At 48.9% G+C, this 24144-nt stretch overlaps 1 protein-coding gene across 1 annotated transcript; it reads right to left on the minus strand.

Moving 5' to 3' along the window:
- Positions 1-2738: 2738 nt before the first annotated feature.
- On the minus strand, positions 2739-22172 carry LOC103477367 (LIM domain-binding protein 3). Its single transcript, XM_081616390.1, is given in 16 exon segments — positions 2739-2978; positions 2981-2996; positions 3062-3177; positions 3643-3699; positions 3702-3762; positions 4604-5164; positions 5167-5222; positions 5902-6110; positions 8271-8313; positions 8385-8536; positions 10123-10311; positions 12138-12160; positions 14327-14396; positions 15389-15540; positions 21899-21939; positions 21942-22172. Coding segments are annotated over 16 exon segments (1869 nt in total). The 5' UTR covers positions 21994-22172; the 3' UTR covers positions 2739-2907.
- Between the last annotated feature and the right edge of the window lie 1972 nt (positions 22173-24144).

Consider the following 24144-nt stretch of genomic DNA (forward strand, 5'->3'; position numbering starts at 1 on the left):
TTATTCACCTGCTGACATGAGGCCATTCAAACTGAGCTCAGCTTCTCCTCCTGCTCTGCATGAACCCTGAAAACAAACCGTATAAAGGACGAGACGCAGGAAAAACTCAACACAGAAAACCGAGTCCGACGCGGATCTGCGCTCAGAAACTACAATGATCTTTAAAACAGAACCAAACATTCAGGGAAACCGAGTTCACTCTGCAGAACTTCACTGTTTTAGTGCAGATCCTTGAACCACCAGCAGATGGCGCTACAACGAGACAAAAGATGGAAAGAGCCTAAAAATGGGAGAATGAGATCATTTTACAAGCGAAAAGGTTGAAATAATACAAGAATAAGTCAAAATATTATCAAAATAAAGTCGTAATAGTGTGAGAAAGAAGGTATATGACAATAGTCGAAATAATTAGAAAATAAAGTCAGAATATCACAACAAAACTCCAACAATAAAGTTTAAACAGCACAAGAATAATGTCGTATTTTCACAATAAAGTTGTAATAATACAAGAATAGTCCGAAACACAGGAATAGAATCATAAACTACAAGAAAAATGTCGCATAAATAAATTCATAATAAGAATAAACTCATATTATAGCAGAAGAAAGTTGTAAAACGACTAATACGAGAATAAATTGTAATAATATGAAAAATATTACAAGAAAAAGTTTGAACAACCGTAAAGTTGTAATAAGACCAGAATGAAGTCATGATATGATCAGAATAATTTATGTAATCCGCCTGGCGCTGCGTTACATGAGGAATGTTCAGCATGTTGTGATTTGGGATCCATTTGACAAATAAGGAAATAATATTTAGACCTTTATTATCTTTGAAACGACCGGCTGAGCGGGTCTGACCAGGCTTCGCTCCAATTTAAACATTTTCTCACAATCTTACGACTTTCCTCTGGTAATATTATGGGTTATCTTTGTAAGTTAAATTCTAACTCTCCGTCGGACTGAGATGACTTGTCTCACATGTTGTCAGGTGGATTCTGGCGACACCTGTGGCCGCTGCAGGTACTGCTACTGGGTTTTAGAAGAGCCTCTGTTCACACAGCCTAAAGAACATGGATCAGAAACCATTCTGCCTTTGTTTGCTCCATTAATAATAAACATTTCAATTATAGATCTGACTTTAGTTACGTTTTTTTTGGCTTGGTATGGCTGCAGTTTCTTCAGCGGCCAGTAGAGGCTGCTATAAACAGGAGTATAATCCATAAATGAAAAGCATTTTACCCCAATAATTACCAATAACTTGCTAATTGTAACACTTTCATGATTTCTGTGAGAACGTTAAACCAAATTACAGAGTCAGATCAGAAAACACAACCAGTTGTTACAAACATGAGGATTAAAGTCAAAATAACTTTCAAACATTGTTTCAAACTGTTGAGTTGCATCCCAGGCTATAATGCAAACCACCTGAATATTCACCTCGGGTCTCTGGCAGCAGGTTTGTTTTCTGAGCAGCTACTCGGCCAACGCAGCGGTTTAGCAAACGCAGCATTTAATATTTAATATTCGCCTGTATGCAGATGATTCTGTCCTGTTGGCCGATGTTCTTTCTGACAGCAGAGGTCTGGATGTTAGCAGAAACCTGCTGAGGCTGGTGCTTACCGACTCAAAGAAACAGAGATGGAGGCGAAGATACATCTAATTGCAGTTCTTCTACTGGCCACAAGGAGACGCTAACAGTATTATAGTTAGCAGCTTCGTTTCTCTGGTCCAAAATAATCTCAGTTCCAGAAACCAAACTGGTTTCTGGTCCAGGTTCTGATCAAACTTTCAGATTTACGGCTCGTCCAACTACATTTTTATTGTTTTTCTTTTATTAAACGTTCATCAGGATAGAAAAGCAGACAGTGGAGCTGATTGTCTGCATTTCTGTGTTTATGTGGGATTTACCTGAAGCTGCAGCAGCCTCTTGAAACCCAGAGGAAGTGGTTCTGAAGTTCTGCAGCGTGAACGGACCCGTTACACCTGAGCGTCTGATCTGCAGCAGCTCAGCCACGTTTACAGTTCAGATAGAAAAAATCTAAATACACACTTCAAAACAAACTCAGCGATCAATAAATAGAAAAGTTTCAGCTGAAGACGGAGGATCAGCTGCAGCAGCTCAGCCTGGAGCAGCTCAGGCTGCAGCAGCAGCTCAGGCTGCAGCAGCAGCAGCAGCTCAGGCTGCAGCAGCAGCTCAGGCTGCAGCAGCTGCTCAGGCTGCAGCAGCTGCTCAGGCTGCAGCAGCAGCTCAGGCTGCAGCAGCAGCAGCAGCTCAGGCTGCAGCAGCTGCTCAGGCTGCAGCAGCAGCTCATGCAGCAGCAGCTCAGGCTGCAGCAGCGCCCCCTGCAGGTCCTCACAGGAAACGGCTCCTTATCGTTTCCTGGGTCTGACATGAAGCTGCTGCAGACAGAAAAGCTTCACCAGAAGAAAGTTTCTAGATCTGATGCTGTTGAGTTCAGTGATCGGCACCAGAACCAGAACCAGAACCAGAACCAGAACCGAATCCGATCTGAACCCAGAACTGAACCCAGAACTGAACCCAGAACCAGAACCAGAACCTAACTCCTCCTTTATGCGTAATAAAAGTCATGAAGTCAAACAGGCACATCTGCAGGTTGATTAAAACATAAAACAGAAACTTTGATCTCTGTCTAGAATAATAAAATGGCACAGATTTAAAATCTAAACTTTGTGTTAAACATCAAACTTTATTAACGACTAAACGTGACGTTAAATGTTTTCCAGCATCAACCCGTCGTCTGAAACTTGAGGGATTATTCAGCTTGGAGCCGGCTGTCTCTGACCTGAACCCGGTCACAGGCAGCAGCAGGACTTCCTGTCTGGAAGCAGAATCATCAGCAGCAGCTGGTGGTTAGCATTAGCAGGCTGCTCGGTCAGCTCAGCTCTACACGTTGATGGCGTGGGCGTGCTTCTTGCACAGAGGCTTGTCCTTCTTGGAGTAGAAGGGCTGACCTCCAGGTTCACGTGGCACACCTGCAGAGACAGCAGCTCTTAGAGGGCGGCCTGACCTCTGACCTCTGCCTCTGGCCGGCCCTTACCGCGCACACGAAGCAGGTGTCGTGCCAGGTGTGGCCCAGAGCCTCGATGAACTTATCACCAGCCTCCACCGGGAAGTCGCAGCCGTGACACTTTGTGCTGAACAGGGCGACGTAATCTGACAGAGCAGAAGGAACAATGCTAAGCTGCTAACAGGCTAACAGGCTAAATGGCTAACAGGCTAACATGCTAAAAGGCTAACATGCTAAATGGCTAACAGGCTAACATGTTAGCCTGTTAGCTAACATGCTAACAGGCTAGTATTTGCTGCAGAGCTGCTAAGTCATGGACAAATTGATCATTTTTACTCCAAGGATCAAAGATGCTGAAGCTACAAGTGGATCAATGAGAGAGACTGGACAATGTCCTCCGTCTGTCCTCTGATCGTCAGTCTGGACCATGTCCCTGTCTGTCCTCTGGCCGTCCATTAGGACCATGTCCCTGTCTTACCGTTAGGACCATGTCCCTGTCTGTCCACTGATTGTCCATTAGGACCATGTCCCTGTCTGTCCGTCTGGACCATGTCCCTGTCTGTCCGTCTGGACCATGTCCCTGTCTGTGGACCCCGCTCCGTCCCGCCTACCTGTCTCGCAGTACGGCTCCCCGTCCTCCATGTGGAACAGGCTGTTTCCAAACGGTTCCCGCAGGCGGCGCACACGAAGCAGGTGGTGTGCCACGTCTGCCGCAGGGCGTGCATCACTTCCTGCAACAGCACGTCGTCGTTATTTCACTAAGAAAAACACAGAGGCAGCAAACAGCAGAGGAAAACTCACCAAGGCCTCAGAAACTCAGAAATCAGAAAAATGAACTCTTGTAATGTTAAAAGGAGACGTATGATGCATTTTAGCCCTTAAAATTATTTGTGTAAACTTTGATTTCTCTATTTTCTGTTTGGATTTCTCACCAACCAATTTCACAAATCTGCCATTTTTATTTCTTGCAGTAATTTTGTAGTCCAGGTTCAAGGATGTTGAAACTACAAATGGAGGTCAAAATGTTTGGTTAACCCATTTAACTCATTAGAATCGTCCTGCAGCATCAGAACCGCTTCATAGCACCAGGTCGCATGTTTTCTCTTGGAAATGTTCCCACATCAGAGGACGAGTTTCTATTTGTGCAAAGACAAACGCTTCAGTAACTCCAGTAGCATGAAGAAGGATTCACCAGAAACTAATTCAGGCATGAATTATTGTGTTGCTATGACATCCTGGTCATTGCTTGCTAGCAGTAGCATCATGTCTTCTGCTATTGCTAATGTTAGCGCTGTATGCTAGCGGTTAGCTCCCTGAGGACAGAGCCATCCTGCATGTTCCTTGTTTTTGCCATTTCGTCTTGCATTCAGTGACATTCTTGGTGCTAGCATTAGCATTAGCATTAGCAGGCTTGCTAACTATGCCCAGACTCTGTTTACAACATGTTCATTCATGTTAGCGGTGTTCCTGTTCCAATCAGCTCAGGGCTTTAAAGCCAAAACACAAACAATGTGACTGTCTAACCAGTTCATCGGAAAGTCAGGATGACCTATGACCCAGGGTCTGCCTCACCCCCATGATCTTGGTGTTGCAGCGGGCGCAGGTCGGAGCAAAGAACTCCTCGTAGCAGTTCTCACAGTAGACGTTGTTCTGCTCCTCCACGAAGCTGACGTCGGCCAGGGAGACGTGGCAGTAGTGGCAGTTGAACTCCTCGGGGTGCCAGGACCGGCCGAGGGCCACCAGGAAGGGGCCCTGGGGACCACAGCAACACCGTCACACACTACGGACCGGAAGGAGCCGCTGTGATGAACGCCGAGGCCCGTACCTAATGACGCTGTTGCACGCCGAACACAGAGGCGTGCGGCTGCTGGCGGCGAACCGCTCTGCTCTTTGGGCCACGCCCCTCGCCACAGGAAGGAAGGGGGCGGGGCTCGGTGTGACGGGGGCGGGGCTGGGAGCGGGTGGCCCGGCGGGGGACGGGTTGGGGATGTACGTCGGCGGGGGCGGGGCCGCCGTAGGAAGCGGCTGGACCTTCACGGAGGAGCTGGTGGTCTTACCCGGGTCGAACTTATCAGCGAAGTTGGTGTCGGTCACCCAGGGCGGTCGGTTGGCGGTGGAGGAACCCGGAGGAGGGGCGGCGGGGGCGGGGCCGGCGCGGCTGCTGCAGGGCGGGGCTGGGGCGGCACTGGAGCTGGAGCCACAGGCAACATGGCGTTAGCATAACGTCTGATAGCATCAGAGACCTTTTACCCAACACAGACGGCCTCACTCTGAAAGCGCTTAGCGCACTTAGCTTCCCCTAAACTCTAAACACTAATTTACTTGAGTATTTTTTAAACTTTCAGTTGAATAAAGTTTGACATTTGCGCTGAAGTTTGGTTATCGACCGTTAAGAATTCTTCCAGTTTGTTTATAATCATGCTCTTATTTTGAAGACTGTTTACGCAGCAGTTCCATTTCCTGTTCTCATAACATCAGGTAGAGAAATGACTTGCTACCCAGAATGCATCACTGCAGAATCAGCATCAGAGATAGAAAAATTCAACGGCTATAAACTGAAGCTGAGTGAAAAAACTCTGGTTTTAGCATTAGCTTCTCCTATAGTGTTGCTATGACGCTTTCTGCTGCATACAGTGAAGCACTTTAGCACAACTAATGTTTAAAGTGCTTTAGCAGCTAGCAGGTTAGCTTTGTAGCTAGCAGTACCTAGTGTACTGAACTCAACATGACCTTAACTTCTGCTGAAGCCTTTGAGACTGAGAATCAGGGATGTGACCTCTGACCTTCCGGCTGACTGCCAGGTGTTCTGGTTACGGCCTGATATCTGCTGATGTGCGCCCCTGGTGGCCGCCGTATTTGTGCTCCCTCACCTGGCTGGGAGGGGTAGATGCAGGCCGTGCTGACCACCTTCGGGGGGGCGGAGCCAACGGGGATCTGGATGGAGCTCTGCTGGGTGGGCGGGGCTTGGAGTGGGGGGGGCTGCTGGTAGAGCGGGGGCATCGGCTGGAACTGCTGCGGCATTGGCTGGTACTGCTGAGGGGGCGGAGCCTGGAGCGTGGGCGGGGCCATCCCGTACTGGCTGGAAAAGCACAGAGACACGTTGAGGTCGAGGTTCAGAGCCTTCATCTTTAGGAGGAGTCTTCATCACAGACTGTCCTCTGATTGGTCAGGCTACAGAGCCTCTGATTGGCTGCTTGGAGTGACCAGGTAGTCTCTCCATCCAACCACCATCCCGAAGTTTCTTCAGGAATTTCTGCCTCTAACTGACCAATCAGCTCAGCAGGCGGCCTGATGTCCCACTCTCTGTGAAACACTTAAACGCACCGCCGCTCTCTCTGCAGACTGAAATCCACAGGAAACCCCCAACACTTCCTCACCCTCTGACTCTGACCTCTGCTGCTTCCTGCCAACCTTCTGCATTCACAATAACAAGCTGCTGATGATCTGCTGGAGTCTCAGCCAATCAGAGGCCAGAGCTGCTGGAGTCTCAGCCAATCAGAGGCCAGAGCTGCTGGAGTTTCAGCCAATCAGAGGCCGGAGCTGCTGGAGTCTCAGCCAATCAGAGGCCAGAGCTGCTGGAGTCTCAGCCAATCAGAGGCCAGAGCTGCTGGAGTCTCAGCCAATCAGAGGCCGGAGCTGCTGGAGTTCATCCAATCAGAGCCGGAGCTGCGGAGTCTCAGCCAATCAGAGGCCAGAGCTGCTGGAGTTTCATCCAATCAGAGGCCGGAGCTGCTGGAGTCTCAGCCAATCAGAGGCCAGAGCTGCTGGAGTCTCAGCCAATCAGAGGCCAGAGCTGCTGGAGTCTTAGCCAATCAGAGGCCAGAGCTGCTGGGAGTCAGGAATGTTCCGGGATGAATCCAGACTGGGAGCAGCAGCTGGATGTTGGATCAATGTGATTAGAGCTTTATTGGATCTGGAGCGGTGAGGAAGAGGAGGAGGTCAGACGTTCCTCCATGACATCATCTCCATGTTTCACTGTTTGCATCATAATCAATGTTATTCATTTTTAATCACCAATTATCACCTCTTGGTGTTTAACCTTGGGAAATATTGGGCACTTTGGGATTTATTCTTCAGAAAATATTGTTTTGGGGCAAAAACAGGCAAAAAAAACAAAACAACTGAAAACATTAGTTTGTATTATATAATATAAACAGTTTGAAGCTGTTGAAAAGATTGAATGCAGTGAAAGTTAATATTATTTAGTTTCAGGACATTAAGGTGGAAACTGTGAAGTTCATTAGATTTTCTTCAAGCTTCTGAATTAATATAGTTAGAAATAAACAACCAAATAATTTTGAACAATGTTTGTTATTTTTCGTGGGTCAGAGGAAGCATCAGAAATAGTAAGTTGTTAACATATCTGCTGTTTATAAGGAGTGAAATGAACTCAGGGTTTATTAAACCGTTTCCCGCAGGAAGTCGACCTTCATCTAATTTCCTTCATCTTCCTCACAGAGACAAATGAACCGTGGAGGAAGCAGCCGACCTGCTGCCATCGATCCAGGATGAGTGGAGCCTGGAGGATCGACGGGATTGATGGAGGACGATGAGATAGGAGGCGGTGGGCGGAGCATGTGGGCGGAGGCGGTGGGCGGAGCCGGTGGGCGGAGCCTGTGGGCGGAGCCTGTGGGCGGAGCATGTGGGCGGAGCCGGTGGGCGGAGCCTGTGGGCTGAGCCTGTGGGCGGAGCCGGTGGGCGGAGCCTGTGGGCTGAGCCGGTGGGCTGAGCCGGTGGGCGGAGCCTGTTGGACGCCACACGATGCTTCTCTGCCGTTTCCGCCTCCAGAGAAACTCGGGCTGAAGGATTTCATCGGTTTCCGTCCTCAGGGTCAACATGAGGATCATCTCAGGGTTCCGGTTCTGATCGGAACCTGAGCAGAAGGTAAACGGAAACTTTACCTTCTGCTCAGGTTTCTAACTGCCTGTTGCCATGGTAACTGAAACCCAGCGGCGTACCATGAAATGTTAGGTTTTAGTAATGTTTGTCTTCTGTGTGTTTTAGTTTTCCTGTCGTGACGTCGTCTCTGGATCAGAACCTCCTCATGGTTCTGATCTGGATCTGCAGCTCTGAGCTCCCAGCATGAGGTTCTGGATCTATTTTGGATCCAGCGGAACCAGATCAGCCTGCAGAGCTGCAGCCCCCCCTGCTGGCCACGCACACTCACTGCATGCAGGTGTGGTTTGGGTCAGTAAGCGGTGGGGGAGGGGCTGTGCCCAGGTGAGGAGGCGGGGTCTACCTGCTCCTCTTCATCACCTCCTCATCCTCATCCTGCTGCTGAGCTGGAAGCAGAAATAAAGAACCGATGGATCGCTCCGCGTTTCTCCTCCAGAACCAGCAGAACCAGACCTACTGGGCTCGGTGTGGGTCCGGTGGGCCAGCAGCTGGAAGGTCTGGGCGCTGCGGCGGCTCCAGTCGCTCTGGTTCTGGTTCTGGTCTGTGGTCCGGACCGCCTGGTAGACCGGAGAGGCGCTGTCCACCAGCCGGTCGCTAACGGAGACACGACTGCAACCAGAACCGGACCGGGTCAGAACAGAACCGCTTCAGGAGCAGCGGTCAGTCACAGAGCTGGAAGAGCCTCAATCTGAGCGGGTTAACTGGTTTAACTGGGTTAACTGGTTTAACTGGTTTAACTGGTTAAAGACACACTGACTCGACTGGTTGCTTAGTGACGGGAAGAGGAAGATAAATCAGAAAATGATCAGAGGAGGAACCGGATCAGAACATTCAGAGATTTTCTCTTAGGCCAACATTTTCACCTCCAGAGACGCGCAGACCTCAAGGTCATTCAGGGGTCAATCTGGGGTCAACCAGGGGTCAATCTGGGTCAATCTGGGGTCAACCAGGGGTCAATCTGGGTCATTTAAGGTCAATCTGGGTCAACCAGGGGTCAATCTGGGTCATTTAAGGTCAATCTGGGTCAACCAGGGGTCAATCTGGGTCATTTAAGGTCAATCTGGGTCCACCAGGGGTCAATCTGGGTCATTCAGGGGTCAATCTTTGTGATTCAGGGTCAATCTGGGGTCAACCAGGGGTCAATCTGGGTCATTCAGGGTCAATCTGGGGTCAACCAGGGGTCAATCTGGGTCATTTAAGGTCAATCTGGGTCAACCAGGGGTCATTCTGGGTCATTCAGGGTCAATCTGGGGTCAACCAGGGGTCAATCTGGGTCATTTAAGGTCAATCTGGGTCAACCAGGGTCAATCTGGGTCATTTAGGGTCAATCAGGGTCATTCAGGGTCAATCTCAGCTTGTACAGGATCTCATGTGTTTCTAATTAAAGATAAATCAGTATAAAGTATCAGGCTGAGAAATATTTTTTAAATCAGCAGAATAAAGTTATAATTTTATGACAACTCCTAAAAATAAAACAAAAAAATTTCAGCATCTTGTGAAATTATATTTGGTATAAATTTAATAAATAAATTAATCTTTTAACAATTCGGCACCAAATTATTATTATTAGTAGTAAAGTTTGAACTGATCATCAAATTCTGACAATTATTCAAACTTTTACTCAGTAAAAAAACTTTTTCCTGTAATTTTATAACTTTATTAATAACTTTATGTCCATTTTGCTCCGTTTGGCCCTAATAAAAGATTTTCTGCTTTTTTATTTTAATGAGTTTCAATGAAAATAAAAATCAGGTTTTGTATTTTCTGTCATCAGAGAATGAAGGGAACCACGATCCACATCAGCGGATCAGAACCAGAACAATATTACAGAACCGAAACCAGGAAAGAACCAGAACAACCTGGTACCAGAACAGAACCAGCACCATCAGAACCGCCTGTTATGTCCTCATATTTTGGGTGAATATTGATCCTTCTGACAGCAAAGGTCATCAAGTAGAGCAATCAGAACCAGAATCTGTACCTCCTTGGGTTCACAGAACCAGAACCAACCAAGAACCCAGCAGAGCGAGAACAAACGGACCTTTGAATAAAAAAGGAGAATAAAAGCTGAGAACTGAGCTCAGGCAGCTCAGCTGCTTAGAACTGGACCCAACAGAACCAGAACCTCCCCAGAGGTCAGACTTTACCCAAAGCACCGACTTGTCCAAAGAGTTGGACATCAGGCGGCGTCCTACCCAGCATCGTGTCCCTTGGCCTGCGATTGGCCGGCGATGGTGTCCATGATGGCGTCCTGCGAGTACAGGCTGATGGGCGTGTTGTACTGGGCGTGGATGATGGTGGCCTTCCCGCCCGGACCCGTCACCTCGATGGTCTTCTGGGCCGACAGGCCCGAGTCCATCAGCATGCCGGGGCTGAAGCCGGCGCTGAGGGGAGGACGGACACGACCAGGAAGACATGGAGGACAGGACGGTTGGACGACTGGGTTTGTGTTTAAAACAAGAAGAAGAAGAAGAACCAACCAGAAAGTTGCATGCTCACAGCAAACACACCACAGGCCCGGTTCACCTCAGAACCAGCAAGCAGGACTGGACTGACCTCAACCAGAACGTCAAGATGCATTGGGGACGCATTCAGGACACATTGGAGATGCATTGCAGACGCACTGGAGACGTATTGGGGACGCGTTGGGGACACATTGGAGACGCATTGGAGACGTATTGGAGACGTATTGGAGATGTATTGGGGACACATTGGAGACGCATTGGGGACACATTGGAGACGCTTTGGAGACGTATTGGAGATGTATTGGGGACACATTGGAGACGCATTGGGGACACATTGGAGACGCATTGGAGATGTATTAGAGACGTATTGGAGACGTATTGGAGACATATTGGAGACGTATTTGGGACACATTCTGGACGCATTGGAGACACATTGGAGACGTATTGGAGACGCATTAGAGACGTATTGGAGACGTATTGGAGACATATTGGAGACGTATTTGGGACACATTCTGGACGCATTGGAGATGCATTGGGAATGTATTGGGGACGCATTGGAGACACATTGGAGACGCATTGGAGATGTATTGCAGATGTATTGGAGACACGTTGGGGACGCATTGGAGACGCATTGGAGACGCATTGGAGACGCTCTATACACTCTACTGTAAATCAACATAACTAAATGTCCTCAAATTGTGAAACCCGGAACTGAAGAAACGTCAAAGAATTTAAATTAAGTCTCATTTTACCAGAAACAGCTCTGTGACTTTTCACTTCTAAGAAAAACCTTTCAGTAATAATAGTAATAATAATATTAATAGCAATAATAATAATAATAACAGTAATAATAATAATAGTAATAATAATAACAGTAATAATAATAACAACAGTAATAATAATAATAATAACAATATTAATAATAATAACAATATTAATAATAAGAGTAATAATAATAACAATAATAATAATAATAATAATAGTAATAATAATAACAGTAATAATAATAATAGTAATAACAATAATAATAACAATAGTAATAATAATATTAATAGCAATAATAAAAATAATAATAGTAATAATAGTAATAATAATAATAGCAATAATAATAGTAATAATAACATTAATAACAATATTAATAGTAATAATAATAATAGTAATAACAATATTAATAATAATAGTAATAATAATAACAGTAATAATAATAATAGTAATAACAATAATAATAATATTAATAGCAATAATAATAATAATAATAATAGTAATAATAATAATAGTAATAATAACAATAATAGTAATAATAATAATAATAGTAACAATAATAGTAATAATAATAATAATAGTAATAATATTAATAGTAATAATAATAGTAATAACAATAATTGTAATAATAATAATAGTAATATTAATAATAGTAATAATAACAATAATAACAGTAACAATAGTAATCCATCTCATGCACGTGGGCAGCATGCCGTCTGCAGGAAGGTTTTGGGTTTTAAAGCTAAAACCAAGAAGTTCTGCTGAACTGGATTTGGTGTAAAACTCAGATTACTGTGATATTCTGATACTGAGACAGAAATAAAAGGAATTAAGAGATTAAATCCTGAAACGTTTTCTAATTTCACAGCTAAAATCTGTGAACTGCCCTCTGAGGTTTGTCCCAGCAGCTACAGGTTCTAGTCTACAGACGTCCAGCAGAACCACAGCAAACCGTCAGACACACAGCAGAGACAGAAACTAACTTGGGAGGAGCAGCGCAGAAAACCTTGGAGGCAAACAGAAGAAGAAGAAGAAGAAGAAGAAGAAGAAACATCATCAGAGGCTGAATGAAGGCATGAAGAAGAAACCAGCAGGAACATCGTCCTGACAGCAGGGGGACCATCGGGCCGGTACCACCTGAAACCTGGTCCAGAACCTGTAATCAGGTCCAGAACCTGATTCTAGAACCTGTAACCTGGTCCAGAACCTTTAATCTGGTCCAGAACCTGTAACCTGGTCCAGAACCTGTAACCTGGTTCCAGAACCTGGTCCAGAACCTTTAACTTGGTTCCAGAACTTGATTCCAGAACCTGTAACCTGGTCCAGAACCTGTAACCTGGTCCAGAACCTGTAACCTGGTTCCAGAACTTGATTCCAGAACCTGTAACCTGGTCCAGAACCTTTAACTTGGTTCCAGAACTTGATTCCAGAACCTGTAACCTGGTTCCAGAACCAGGTCCAGAACCAGATTAAAGGTGGTAGATGTAGACCTCCACCCTCTGCTTCTCGTTGTGTTCAAACCGGATCAGCTCCAGATCTCCGGCCCGTTTGGACTCTGGACTTCAGGTTTGGTTTCTTCTGGATTAATGTTTTGGTTTAATCCCTCTCCAAGTCAACCATCGTCTATAATCTCAGTCCTGAACCCTTGTGGTGCGTGTTGGGGTGGGGTCGGGTGACCCCTGACCTTTAGAGACGCCCTCGCTCCGGCAGGTGTCCGGCCTCTGCGTTGGCACGGTAACCAAACCCAGCTGCAGAATCACTGCAGCAACGCCGCTCTGGATTAACGGACCTCTGCATCTCTAAATGTTCTGATCAGGTTTGGTTCCTCCTCCCAGGGGTCAAAGGTCAGCAGCGTTAGTGGCTCTCCCTCTACGTACCCCGCCTGCATGGCCGCCATCTCCCTCAGAGTGTCCTCTGAGTACAGGCCGATGGGGGAGTTATACTGCCCCCGGTGGCAGGGGCTGGGCGCCGCGCCGCTGCTTCCTGGAGAGCCGGCCGCCGCAGGCTGGGGCGCCGCCGCCGCGCCGCCGTTTACCTGAGGCGGCGGGCGGAGGGGAGACATGACGGGTCATCTGAGGAACAAACTCACTGCAGGACTTTTCCAGTGTAAAATCACACTTTTTAAAAAAATATATAAATCTGGACCATATTTAACACTTCGGTATATTTTATCTTCAAACTATCAGATTCAGAAATAAAAACTGCAACTTTTTAACGGTGAAGGTTTTATTCTAACCCGAAACATTTCCATTCAGTCTGTTTCCCTCCTGATGGTCCGGTCGACCCGGTTCTACTGGAACCAGAACATCTGCTCCACCTCCAGCTTCTGAGTCAAACCAACCTGTTCCCCTCCTGGCCTGTGGGGGCGCTGCACCAAGAACCACTGAAGGAAACGACACACTGAGAGCAACTTCCTTCTTCACCAGATGGAAACAAGATGGAGGATTTTAGCGGTTGGAGGATTTCTCTTTAGGCTAAAGACCAGGAGCCATTTCTGCTGCTAGCGCTAGGCTAACACGTTAGCTTTGGTTGGATTTACCCAGAATGCACTGTGCTGCTGTTGGAGGATTTCTCTTTAGACCAGGAGCCATTTCTGCTGCTAGCGCTAGGCTAGCATGTTAGCTTTGTTGGATTTACCCAGAATGCCCTGCGCTGCTGGGAGCGGTTCATCTGACTCTACATTGTTGCTTTAACGTAAATCTATCAGTTTTCTGCTGTTTGATTATTGGTGCGGCAGACAGACTGATAATCCAGCAGCAGGAATAGATCAACCGTTCATTTCATTTTTAATAAATCTGAAACCATCAGAGTGGAAACGTTTAATATTCTCACCAGTCATCTCAGGAGGTGAAAAACATTTTAAATAGTTTCATCTCACAGAGGCTGAAATATTTTAAGATATCTCAGAAAATCCGATCAGACCGAAGAGATAAATGTGACGTTTCTGTAAAGTACGAGCACCTGTGTGCTCCTCAGGTAATCTCCATGGCAACCAGTCAGCTGCAGCCACATCACTCGATGGTTCACCTTGAGATGCCAGGTGAGACGTTTCCACTTGTTCTGCTCTAACTGGTTTACAGCCATTTGCTGCAGTTCCTCCTGTCGCCACTGGAGGCAGCAAAGAGCTTCTGCACCATGAGCAGCTGATGCTGCAGTCAGGGGGCGGAGCTACCTGCTGGTGAGGGATCATGGGAATCACGGCGTCCATTCTGGGCGGCGCCATGGGAACGGGACGCTTCGACCTGCAGAGGAAAAACATGAGAGCGCTGCCGGTTCTGCAGGTGAGGTGACCTCAGGTGACCTCTGGTGACCTCAGGCGACCTCAGGCGACCTCTGGTGACCTCTGGTGACCTCAGGCGACCTCAGGTGACCTCTGGCGACCTCTGAGGTGACCTCAGGTGACCTCTCAGGTGACCTCTGGCGACCTCAGGTGACCTCTCAGGTGACCTCTGGCGACCTCAGGTGACCTCTCAGGTGACCTCTGGCGACCACAGGTGACCTCAGGTGACCTTTGGAGACCTCAGGTGACCTCAGGCGACCTCAGGTGACCTCAGGTGACCTCTCAGGTGACCTCTGGCGACCACAGGTGACCTCAGGTGACCTTTGGAGACCTCAGGTGACCTCTGGCGACCACAGGTGACCTCAGGTGACCTCTGGTGACCTCAGGTGACCTCAGGCGACCACAGGTGACCTCAGGTGACCTCAGGCGACCTCTGGCGACCACAGGTGACCTCTCAGGTGACCTCAGGCGACCTCTGGAGACCTCAGGTGACCTCTGGTGACCTCAGGTGACCTCAGGCGACCTCTCAGGTGACCTCTCAGGTGACCTCAGGCGACCTCAGGTGACCTCAGGCGACCTCTGGTGACCTCAGGCGACCTCAGGCGACCTCTGGTGACCTCTGGTGACCTCAGGCGACCTCAGGTGACCTCTGGCGACCTCTGAGGTGACCTCAGGTGACCTCTCAGGTGACCTCTGGCGACCTCAGGTGACCTCTCAGGTGACCTCTGGCGACCTCAGGTGACCTCTCAGGTGACCTCTGGCGACCACAGGTGACCTCAGGTGACCTTTGGAGACCTCAGGTGACCTCTCAGGTGACCTCTGGCGACCTCAGGTGACCTCTCAGGTGACCTCTGGCGACCACAGGTGACCTCAGGTGACCTTTGGAGACCTCAGGTGACCTCAGGCGACCTCAGGTGACCTCAGGTGACCTCTCAGATGACCTCTGGTCCTCACTTGGTCATGGTGAGCGCCAGGCTGTGATGCGCCATCTTGATCTTGTTCTGGGCCTCCAGGTGGGTCATCCCCTCGGTGCCGACGCCGTCGATGGCCACGATGACGTCGCCCTGGATCAGGTTCCCCTGCGCCGCCTTGCTGCCCGGCGAGATCTGTCCCCACAGAGAGAACCGGGCCAGAACACGGAGAACGGGTCAGCGCCACGGAGGATTACCGCCGGCGTTCCAGGAAACAATCAGTGGAATGAGAACAAATCGATTTATCATCCATTCACTCAGATTACAGTAATCTGGGGACAAATAATCTGGCTGGGAGACAGAACCGGGTCAGAATGGGCTGAGAGGGGAGAACCGGGTCAGAATGGGCTGAGAGGGGAGAACCGGGTCAGAATGGGCTGAGAGGGGAGAACCGGGTCAGAACCTTCCAGGTGAACATGACCTGTCAGAAGTCACCTTTAACCTCCAGCATGTCGTCATCATGTGGAAAACTCCAGAACCAATCAGAACCTCTCTGTCCCTCCAGAACCGATCAGAACCTCTCTGTCCCTCCAGAACCAATCAGAACCTCTCTGTCCCTCCAGAACCAATCAGAACCTCTCTGTCCCTCCAGAACCGATCAGAACCTCTCTGTCCCTCCAGAACCTCTCTGTCCCTCCAGAACCTCTCTGTCCCTCCAGAACCTCTCTGACCCTCCAGAACCTATCAGAACCTCTCTGACCCTCCAGAACCGATCAGAACCTCTCTGTCCCTCCAGAACCTCTCTGACCCTCCAGAACCGATCAGAACCTCTCTGTCCCTCCAGAACCTCTCTGTCCCTCCAGAACCTCTCTGTCCCTCCAGAACCTCTCTGACCCTCCAGAACCGATCAGAACCTCTCTGTCCCTCCAGAACCTCTCTGACCCTCCAGAACCGATCAGAACCTCTCTGTCCCTCCAGAACCGATCAGAACCTCTCTGACCCTCCAGAACCAATCAGAACCTCTCTGTCCCTCCAGAACCGATCAGAACCTCTCTGTCCCTCCAGAACCAATCAGAACCTCTCTGTCCCTCCAGAACCGATCAGAACCTCTCTGTCCCTCCAGAACCTCTCTGTCCCTCCAGAACCGATCAGAACCTCTCTGTCCCTCCAGAACCTCTCTGTCCCTCCAGAACCGATCAGAACCTCTCTGACCCTCCAGAACCTTTCTGACCCTCCAGAACCTCTCTGACCCTCCAGAACCTCTCTGTCCCTCCTGAACCGATCAGAACCTCTCTGTCCTCCAGAACCTCTCTGTCCCTCCAGACGATCAACCTCTCTGACCTCCAGAACCTTACTGACCCTCCAGAACCTCTCTGACCTTCCAGAACCTTTCAGAACCTCATGACCCCAGCTCAGCTCCAGGTCCAATTGGCTGCCGGATTAATCAGAACCAGATCGTGGAGTTTAACAGGAAGCTGCTCACTGAGCCCGAACAATACCGGGCCTGTGCGGCCGGCGCTGCGGCCCGGTTTCCCAGGAGCCTCTCTGACCCACATACGGGTCGCAGCCTGCATGGCTCACGTTTCTGGGCCGCCGGGGATTGTCCGAGAGACGAACCGGGTCGGACCGGACCATAATCCCCGGTTCTGGTTGGTTCTGATCAGCTGGTCCCGTCTGTCGTTTCCATAGCGATCAGGTTTCTGGATCATTCAGTCAGTTATTTTTTAATCATTTTGTGTTTATATTATACTGTAGTGCGCTAAGCTAAGCTATGCTAACCCTGAAGCGCTAATCATAAACGTTAGTTCTGCTAATGCTAAGATGCTAAATTACTCATTTCAGCCACTGACTGATGCAGAGCAGCTGCTGCCCTCAGAGAGCGGCCATGTTTTAACCAACATGGCGGACAGAGCAGCGGTCATGTTTTAACCAACATGGCGGACAGAGCAGCGGCCATGTTTTAACCAACATGGCGGACAGAGCAGCGGCCATGTTTTAACCAACATGGCGGACAGAGCAGCGGCCATGTTTTAACCAACATGGCGGACAGAGCAGCGGCCATGTTTTAACCAACATGGCGGACAGATCAGTGGCCATGTTTTAACCAACATGGCGGACAGAGCAGCGGCCATGTTTTAACCAACATGGCGGACAGATCAGTGGCCATGTTTTAACCAACATGGCGGACAGAGCAGCTGCTGCCCTCAGAGAGCGGCCATGTTTTAACCAACATGGCGGACAGAGCAGCGGTCATGTTTTAACCAACATGGCGGACAGAGCAGCGGCCATGTTTTTAACCAACATGGCGGACAGAGCAGCTGCTGCTGTGACCTTTCAGACGTTATTGTTGTTTAATTCCCGCCGCAGACCTTTAATCTAGTTTCTGACGTTTTAATCGCTGATGTCCATTACGCTGTGATCTAAGGCGTTCTGGCTCCGATGTGAAGGGTTCTGGTTCTGGTTCTGGGATGGATTCTCTCTCAATAATCTAATATTTCTGATTTATGACCTTAAATCTGACCTGCTTAGCTGCAGCCCTCACGTCTAAACGCTTCAAATAGGTAAATATTTATGATGTTTCTGTATTTGTCTGGTATAAACTGGCGGGTTTCCTTCTGACCTCTGACCTCTTCACTACAGGATCCACCTGGATCCCTGCAGGTCTAATTTGGGCTCTGCGGATGTGGGATGCCCCGCTGCTGTAATGGGAGCTGTGGGAGCCGCTGGCCGGGTCGGTGCTGGCCGGGTCCGGTTACCGCGGCTCGCCTTTCACTGTGAAGTTTACAGGAGCAGCTGAAGACGCGGCTGCAGGAAAACCGACGCCTGCAGAGCGAAGAGCTGCTGCAGCAGCAGCTGCAGCACCAACACGGAGTTCAGCTGATGGACAAACCAGTTTAAAGGGAAACCAGTTCAGATGTTTGGAGAAATGTACGGAGTGTCATTACTAAAGTTACAGTCAGAAATTAACAGCAATAATTTAGCTAGCTCAGAGCTAACTGTTTAGCTGGCTCAGAGCTAACTGTTTAGCTGGCTCAGAGCTAACTGTTTAGTTGGCTCAGAGCTAACTGTTTAGCTAGCTCAGAGCTAACTGTTTAGCTAGCTCAGAGCTAACTGTTTAGCTGGCTCAGAGCTAACTGTTTAGCTAGCTCAGAGCTAACTGTTTAGCTGGCTCAGAGCTAACTGTTTAGCTAGCTCAGAGCTAACTGTTTAGCTAGCTCAGAGCTAAGTGTTTAGTTGGCTCAGAGCTAACTGTTTAGCTAGCTCAGAGCTAACTGTTTAGCTGGCTCAGAGCTAACTGTTTAGCTGGCTCAGAGCTAACTGTTTAGCTAGCTCAGAGCTAACTGTTTAGTTGGCTCAGAGCTAACTGTTTAGCTAGCTCAGAGCTAACTGTTTAGCTAGCTCAGAGCTAACTGTTTAGCTGGCTCAGAGCTAACTGTTTAGCTGGCTCAGAGCTAACTGTTTAGCTGGCTCAGAGCTAACTGTTTAGCTAGCTCAGAGCTAACTGTTTAGCTAGCTCAGAGCTAACTGTTTAGCTGGCTCAGAGCTAACTGTTTAGCTGGCTCAGAGCTAACTGTTTAGCTGGCTCAGAGCTAACTGTTTAGTTGGCTCAGAGCTAACTGTTTAGCTAGCTCAGAGCTAACTGTTAAGCTGGCTCAGAGCTAACTGTTTAGCTAGCCCAGAGCTAACTGTTTAGCTAACGTGGAAATCCCTCCTGTTAAGGGGAAGTGGACTGTCAAAATAAAAGCCTGCTAACTTCTACATCACCTCCTCCTGGTGAAACCGAAACGCTTCAGTTTCTGTAGATGAATTAACATTTAGTGGTAAAACGTAAATATTTATCTCGCTAATTAAATATTCTGCTTTAAACTGTGACATTTATGAATGATGAATCACATGGTGAACGTGTGACTGAGTAATGAATTTGTAACAATCAGCTGAAGTTCTGCTCAGCAGTTTGGCCAAATGATCCAAATCCGTCTAATCTGACTGAACTGGACCACATGGCCGGTTCTGGTTCTGTTGAACAGGTCTGTCAGAGCAGCTGGTACCACCAGGTGGTTCTGATTCTCTGCAGACTTTCCAGAACATTCATCCTGATGAACAGAACCTTTACTGGACGGGTTTCCATTCAGAACTTAACCCAACAGATTCCTTTATACCAGAACCGTCCTGCAGTTTGGACCCATATAAACGTTCTTCTGGTACCAAAAACCCAATCTGTCCTGGTACCAGAGACGGCGCCGCCTGCTGCTGTTTCCATGGTAACGCTGCTATAAAGCAGACCAAAGGATCCCCGCCCCCTGCTGACCAACTGCAGCTCAGCTACAGCAGCAGATAGCCTGCTGGTTACCATGGCAACATGAACCTTTAGTTTATCTGAACCTCCTGCAGAACCACAGAACCACAGAACCACAGAACCACCTCAGGCTAATGTGGGGGGAATAACTTTGATGGTAGAGCTGTGGTGGTTCTGACCCATAAACAGCTGATGATGCTGTGAGAACATTAAATAATCCAGATTAATAAATAAATTATAGAAATTAATTTTTGCAAGAGCGCTTCATGTCTCTGATGGTTCTGGTTCTCCTGGCACCTTCAGAACCTTTAAAGTCCAACATCAGCAGAACCTCAAGATGCCACATGAGGTTGTGACCCAGGTGACCTCTGACCTGCTGATCCAACAGGAAGGTGAGGACACCTGGGGTGAGTTCAGCTTCACCTGCACGTAGCCTCCAGCGGTCGCTAGCTAAATGCTAGCTATGCTAACGCTAATGCTCTGCTACTAGAGGAAGTATGAAGCTAAACTCTGCGGGTCCGATGAAGGTACTGGCCGGGTTCTACTGCAGGAAGAACCTGGAAGCTTTAATTCTGATGGAGGTTTAATCTGGACCTTCAGCCAGCAGAACCCGAGCTGAACTGAACCATGACCGGTCCAGATCCAGGTCCAGATCCAGGTCCAGGTTTTATTTACACCTCATCTCTGATCAGAACAGACTGGACCTCACAGCTAGAACCAGAACCGAGCTGCTGCTTCCCGCTGGATAAAAATATCAGGTCCAAATCAAGCAGAACATGAGAGGCTTCGTAAGACACCGGTCCTCAACAGAACCATCACAACCATCAGAACATCAGATCGGGCCAATAAGAATGTCTTTTTGATAGAACGGTTCTACTGGACCGATCAGAACCTTTCAGAAAACACTCATTCTAACGACACAGGCTATTACTGAGAGCTGGACACTGTGTGAAAGTTCAGTGGAAGGAAAAAGTGCAAACTCAGCCGTCTATCAGAACATTTGAAGCTTTTCATGCTTTCTTCTGATGACAGGTTTGAAGAGAAACTGATTTCCAGCAGGACTTGGTACCGACCCACATTACAAACGGTACCAGTTTCTGAATGAATCACCATGGCAACAGCAGCTGACCAGAGCCTGTGGAGAATCGATGGACTGATGTCAAGAGGCAGCTAGCAGTGGAGAACACACAAATATGAAGTTTTACTTATCGACTTAATAATTCTTCAGGTATCGTTATATTCATGCTCTTATTTTGAAGTTTGTTGTTTCCTCTCCTTGCATTATTTTATAAATGAACTGAACAAATAGCAAGTGAATGAATGAATGAGTTAGCATTAGCAGGACTAATGTTTATGATTAGCACTTTAGCATTAGCTTAGCTGATTCCAGTTAGCGAGCCGACCACTGGTCACTGTTAGAGCAACATGGGCTCCAGAACCTCAGCAGAACCACACTTCTGGATTAAAACCGTTTTATTGTTCTGGTTTAATGTTCTAGAGTTTCCTTCCTGAGTCACCAAACAGAACGACCCAGTAGAACCAGAACCAGCAGAACCAGAGCAGACATCAACGCGGCCAAGTCAGCATCTCCTCAGCAGTGAAGACAGAACCGGCTATTCAGAGACCGAGTTCTGGAAACATAAACCCGGTCCAGTTTTAGAAGCTGCAGCTCTGCTTTCAGGGGCCGTGGAGGCCATGGGGCCCCGGGGGGCCACGGGGGCCATGGGGGGCCGCCGGGGCCCCGGGGGGCCACTGGGGCCATGGGGGGCTGCCGGGGCCCTGGAGGATCGCCGGGGCCATGGGGGCCGCTGGGGCTATGGGGGGCCCTGGGAGGCCACTGTGGCCATGGGGGCCTCCTGGAGGCCACTGGGGCCCCCTGGAGCCACTGGGGCCATGGGGGCCCGGGAGCCACTGGGGCCGCCATGGCCATGGGGACCGCCAGGAGGCGACTTGGGCCATGGAGGATTGCCAGGGCCATGGGGGCCGCCGTGGCTATGGGGGCCGCCGGGGCCCTGGAGGATCGCCGTGGCTATGGGGGGCCACAGCAGCCCGACTCAGCAGCCAGTCGTGGGCTGATGGGGAGCAACAAGCAGCTTCACTGCAACGTCTCCCTGATGATGAAACCGGAGCTGGAGGCTGATTGGTTCAGCAAAGAGTCTCTGTCCAACCAGAACCTCCCCATAAGTATTCACACCCTCCATAAGTATTGGCACCCTCTGCCTGACCGGAGCCCTGCAGATCGGACCCCATGCTTACCCTGGAGACGGTCAGCGGCATGTTGAAGTCCTTGCCCCCTGCAGCCTGAAGCCCCAGGGCCCGGGGCCCGGCAGGGTCACCGTGTAGCAGCTCATTCCTCCAGGCGGATCTTCGGCTCCGAACCGCAGAGACGCTCTGGAAGAGAGGAACCGTCTGAATGGACAGGCAGGAGGAAGGCTGAGGAAGACGAGGCGGCGCGGCGCGGCGCTAAGAATAGCCGGGGATCGCAGCGTGGCATTGTGGGAGGGGGCGTGGGCCGGGAGGAGGGGTAGGACTTATATGGCGTGAAAGGAGAGACGGGGAATGCCAGGCTCGCCGTGATTCACCGGGTTAATATAGACCCTCAGATTCTTCCAGACCCCCCCCGCCCCCCATCGGCTCCACAGGGTCTCCCAGGGACATAATCAGGAGTCGGCAGAAAACGTCTCGTTATCTGGAGCTGATAGCGCTGAGAGGTCCGATAGGAAAAGGTCAGCAACAGGAGGCAAATACCTCACTGGGACCAGAACCAGTAGAACCAAACCCGTTCACTGGGACCTCTGGGACCAGAACCTACTGGGTCCAGTATGTCTTCTCAGTCAGCGCTGCCCAGCAGTAATCCCTGGCCTTGGTATGCTAGTAGTTAGTCTACCCAATGCCAACAGAAATTTGAATGCTATCCTAGCCAAAGCTAACGCTAGCCTATTCGATGCTAGTGCTAGCCTATTCGATGCTAGTGCTAGCCTATTCGATGCTAGTGCTAGCCTATCCATGCTAATGGCCACTAGAGGAAGCAGGAAGTCCAGTGGGAACCAGAACCTGCGCCATAAGAACCACCAGGGTTCTTCAACGACCCTCCATGTTCTTCCTGACCAACGCTCTCACCTGATTGGACGAAGATCTTAAACTACGTGTTTATCCAAAAACGTTCAGCTAATCTGAACCAGAACCAGAAAACAGCACCAGGTCTCTGGAACCGTCTCCAGCAGGCAGTGGGTCAGAACCTGGACTGGTTTCCTGTCCATCAGACGGTTTGGCTCTGGAGACGCAGCAGCTTCTCAGGCAGCTTTACACCTGAATCTGGTTAGTTTTAGGAATGATGACATCACTCCAGTCCAGAACCATCCAGAACCATCCAGAACCAGGAGCAGAAATGGATCCTCACCAGGATCCCTGTTGATCTCAGTCTGGATGACAATCATTAAAAGGACCTCTAATATCAGTTTTCCCAGATGCTAACCCCAACCTGGATCATGGATATAGCATGTAGCCTGTAGCATGTAGCCTGTAGCATGTAGCTTGTAACCTGTAGCATGTAGCCTGTAGCATGTAACCTGTAGCTTGTAGCATGTAACCTGTAGCTTGTAGCCTGTAGCATGTATCGTGTAGCCTGTAACCTGTAGCATGTAACCTGTAGCTTGTAGCATGTAACCTGTAGCATGTAACCTGTAGCCCGTAGCATGTAGTCGGTAACCTGTAGCATGTAACCTGTAGCTTGTAGCATGTAGCCTATCGCATGTAACCTGTAGCTTGTAGCATGTAACCTGTAGCTTGTAGCCCGTAGCATGTAGTTGGTAACCTGTAGCATGTAACCTGTAGCTTGTAGCATGTAGCCTATCGCATGTAACCTGTAGCTTGTAGCATGTAACCTGTAGCTTGTAGCCCGTAGCATGTAGTCGGTAACCTGTAGCTTGTAGCATGTAGCCTGTAACATGTAGCATGTAGCCTGTAGCATGTAACCTGTAGCTTGTAGCCTGTAACCTGTAGCATGTAGCCTGTAGCTTGTAGCATGTAACCTGTAGCATGTAACTTGTAGCCTTTAGCATGTAGCCTGTAACCTGTATCATGTAACCTGTAGCATGTAGCCTGTAACCTGTAGCTTGTAGCATGTAACCTGTAGCCTTATAGCCTTTAGCATGTAGCCTGTAACCTGTAGCATGTAGCCTGTACCTTGTAGCATGTAGCCTGTAGCATGTAACCTGTAGCATGTAGCCTTTAGCATGTAGCCTGTAACCTGTAGCATGTAGCCTTTAGCATGTAGCCTGTAGGATGTAGCCTGTAGCATGTAGCCTGTAACCTGTAGAATGTAGCCTGTAACCTGTAGCTTGTAGCATGTAACCTGTAGCATGTAGCCTTTAGCATGTAGCCTGTAGGATGTAGCCTGTAGCATGTAGCCTGTAGCCTGTAGCATGTAGCCTGTAACCTGTAGCTTGTAGCTTGTAGCCTGTAGCATGTAGCCTGTAGCATGTAGCCTGTAACCTGTAGCA

Source organism: Poecilia reticulata, chromosome 15, assembly GCF_904066995.2.
Source record: "Poecilia reticulata chromosome 15, P_reticulata-male-v2, whole genome shotgun sequence".
In the NCBI taxonomy this organism is placed as follows: Eukaryota; Metazoa; Chordata; class Actinopteri; order Cyprinodontiformes; family Poeciliidae; genus Poecilia; species Poecilia reticulata.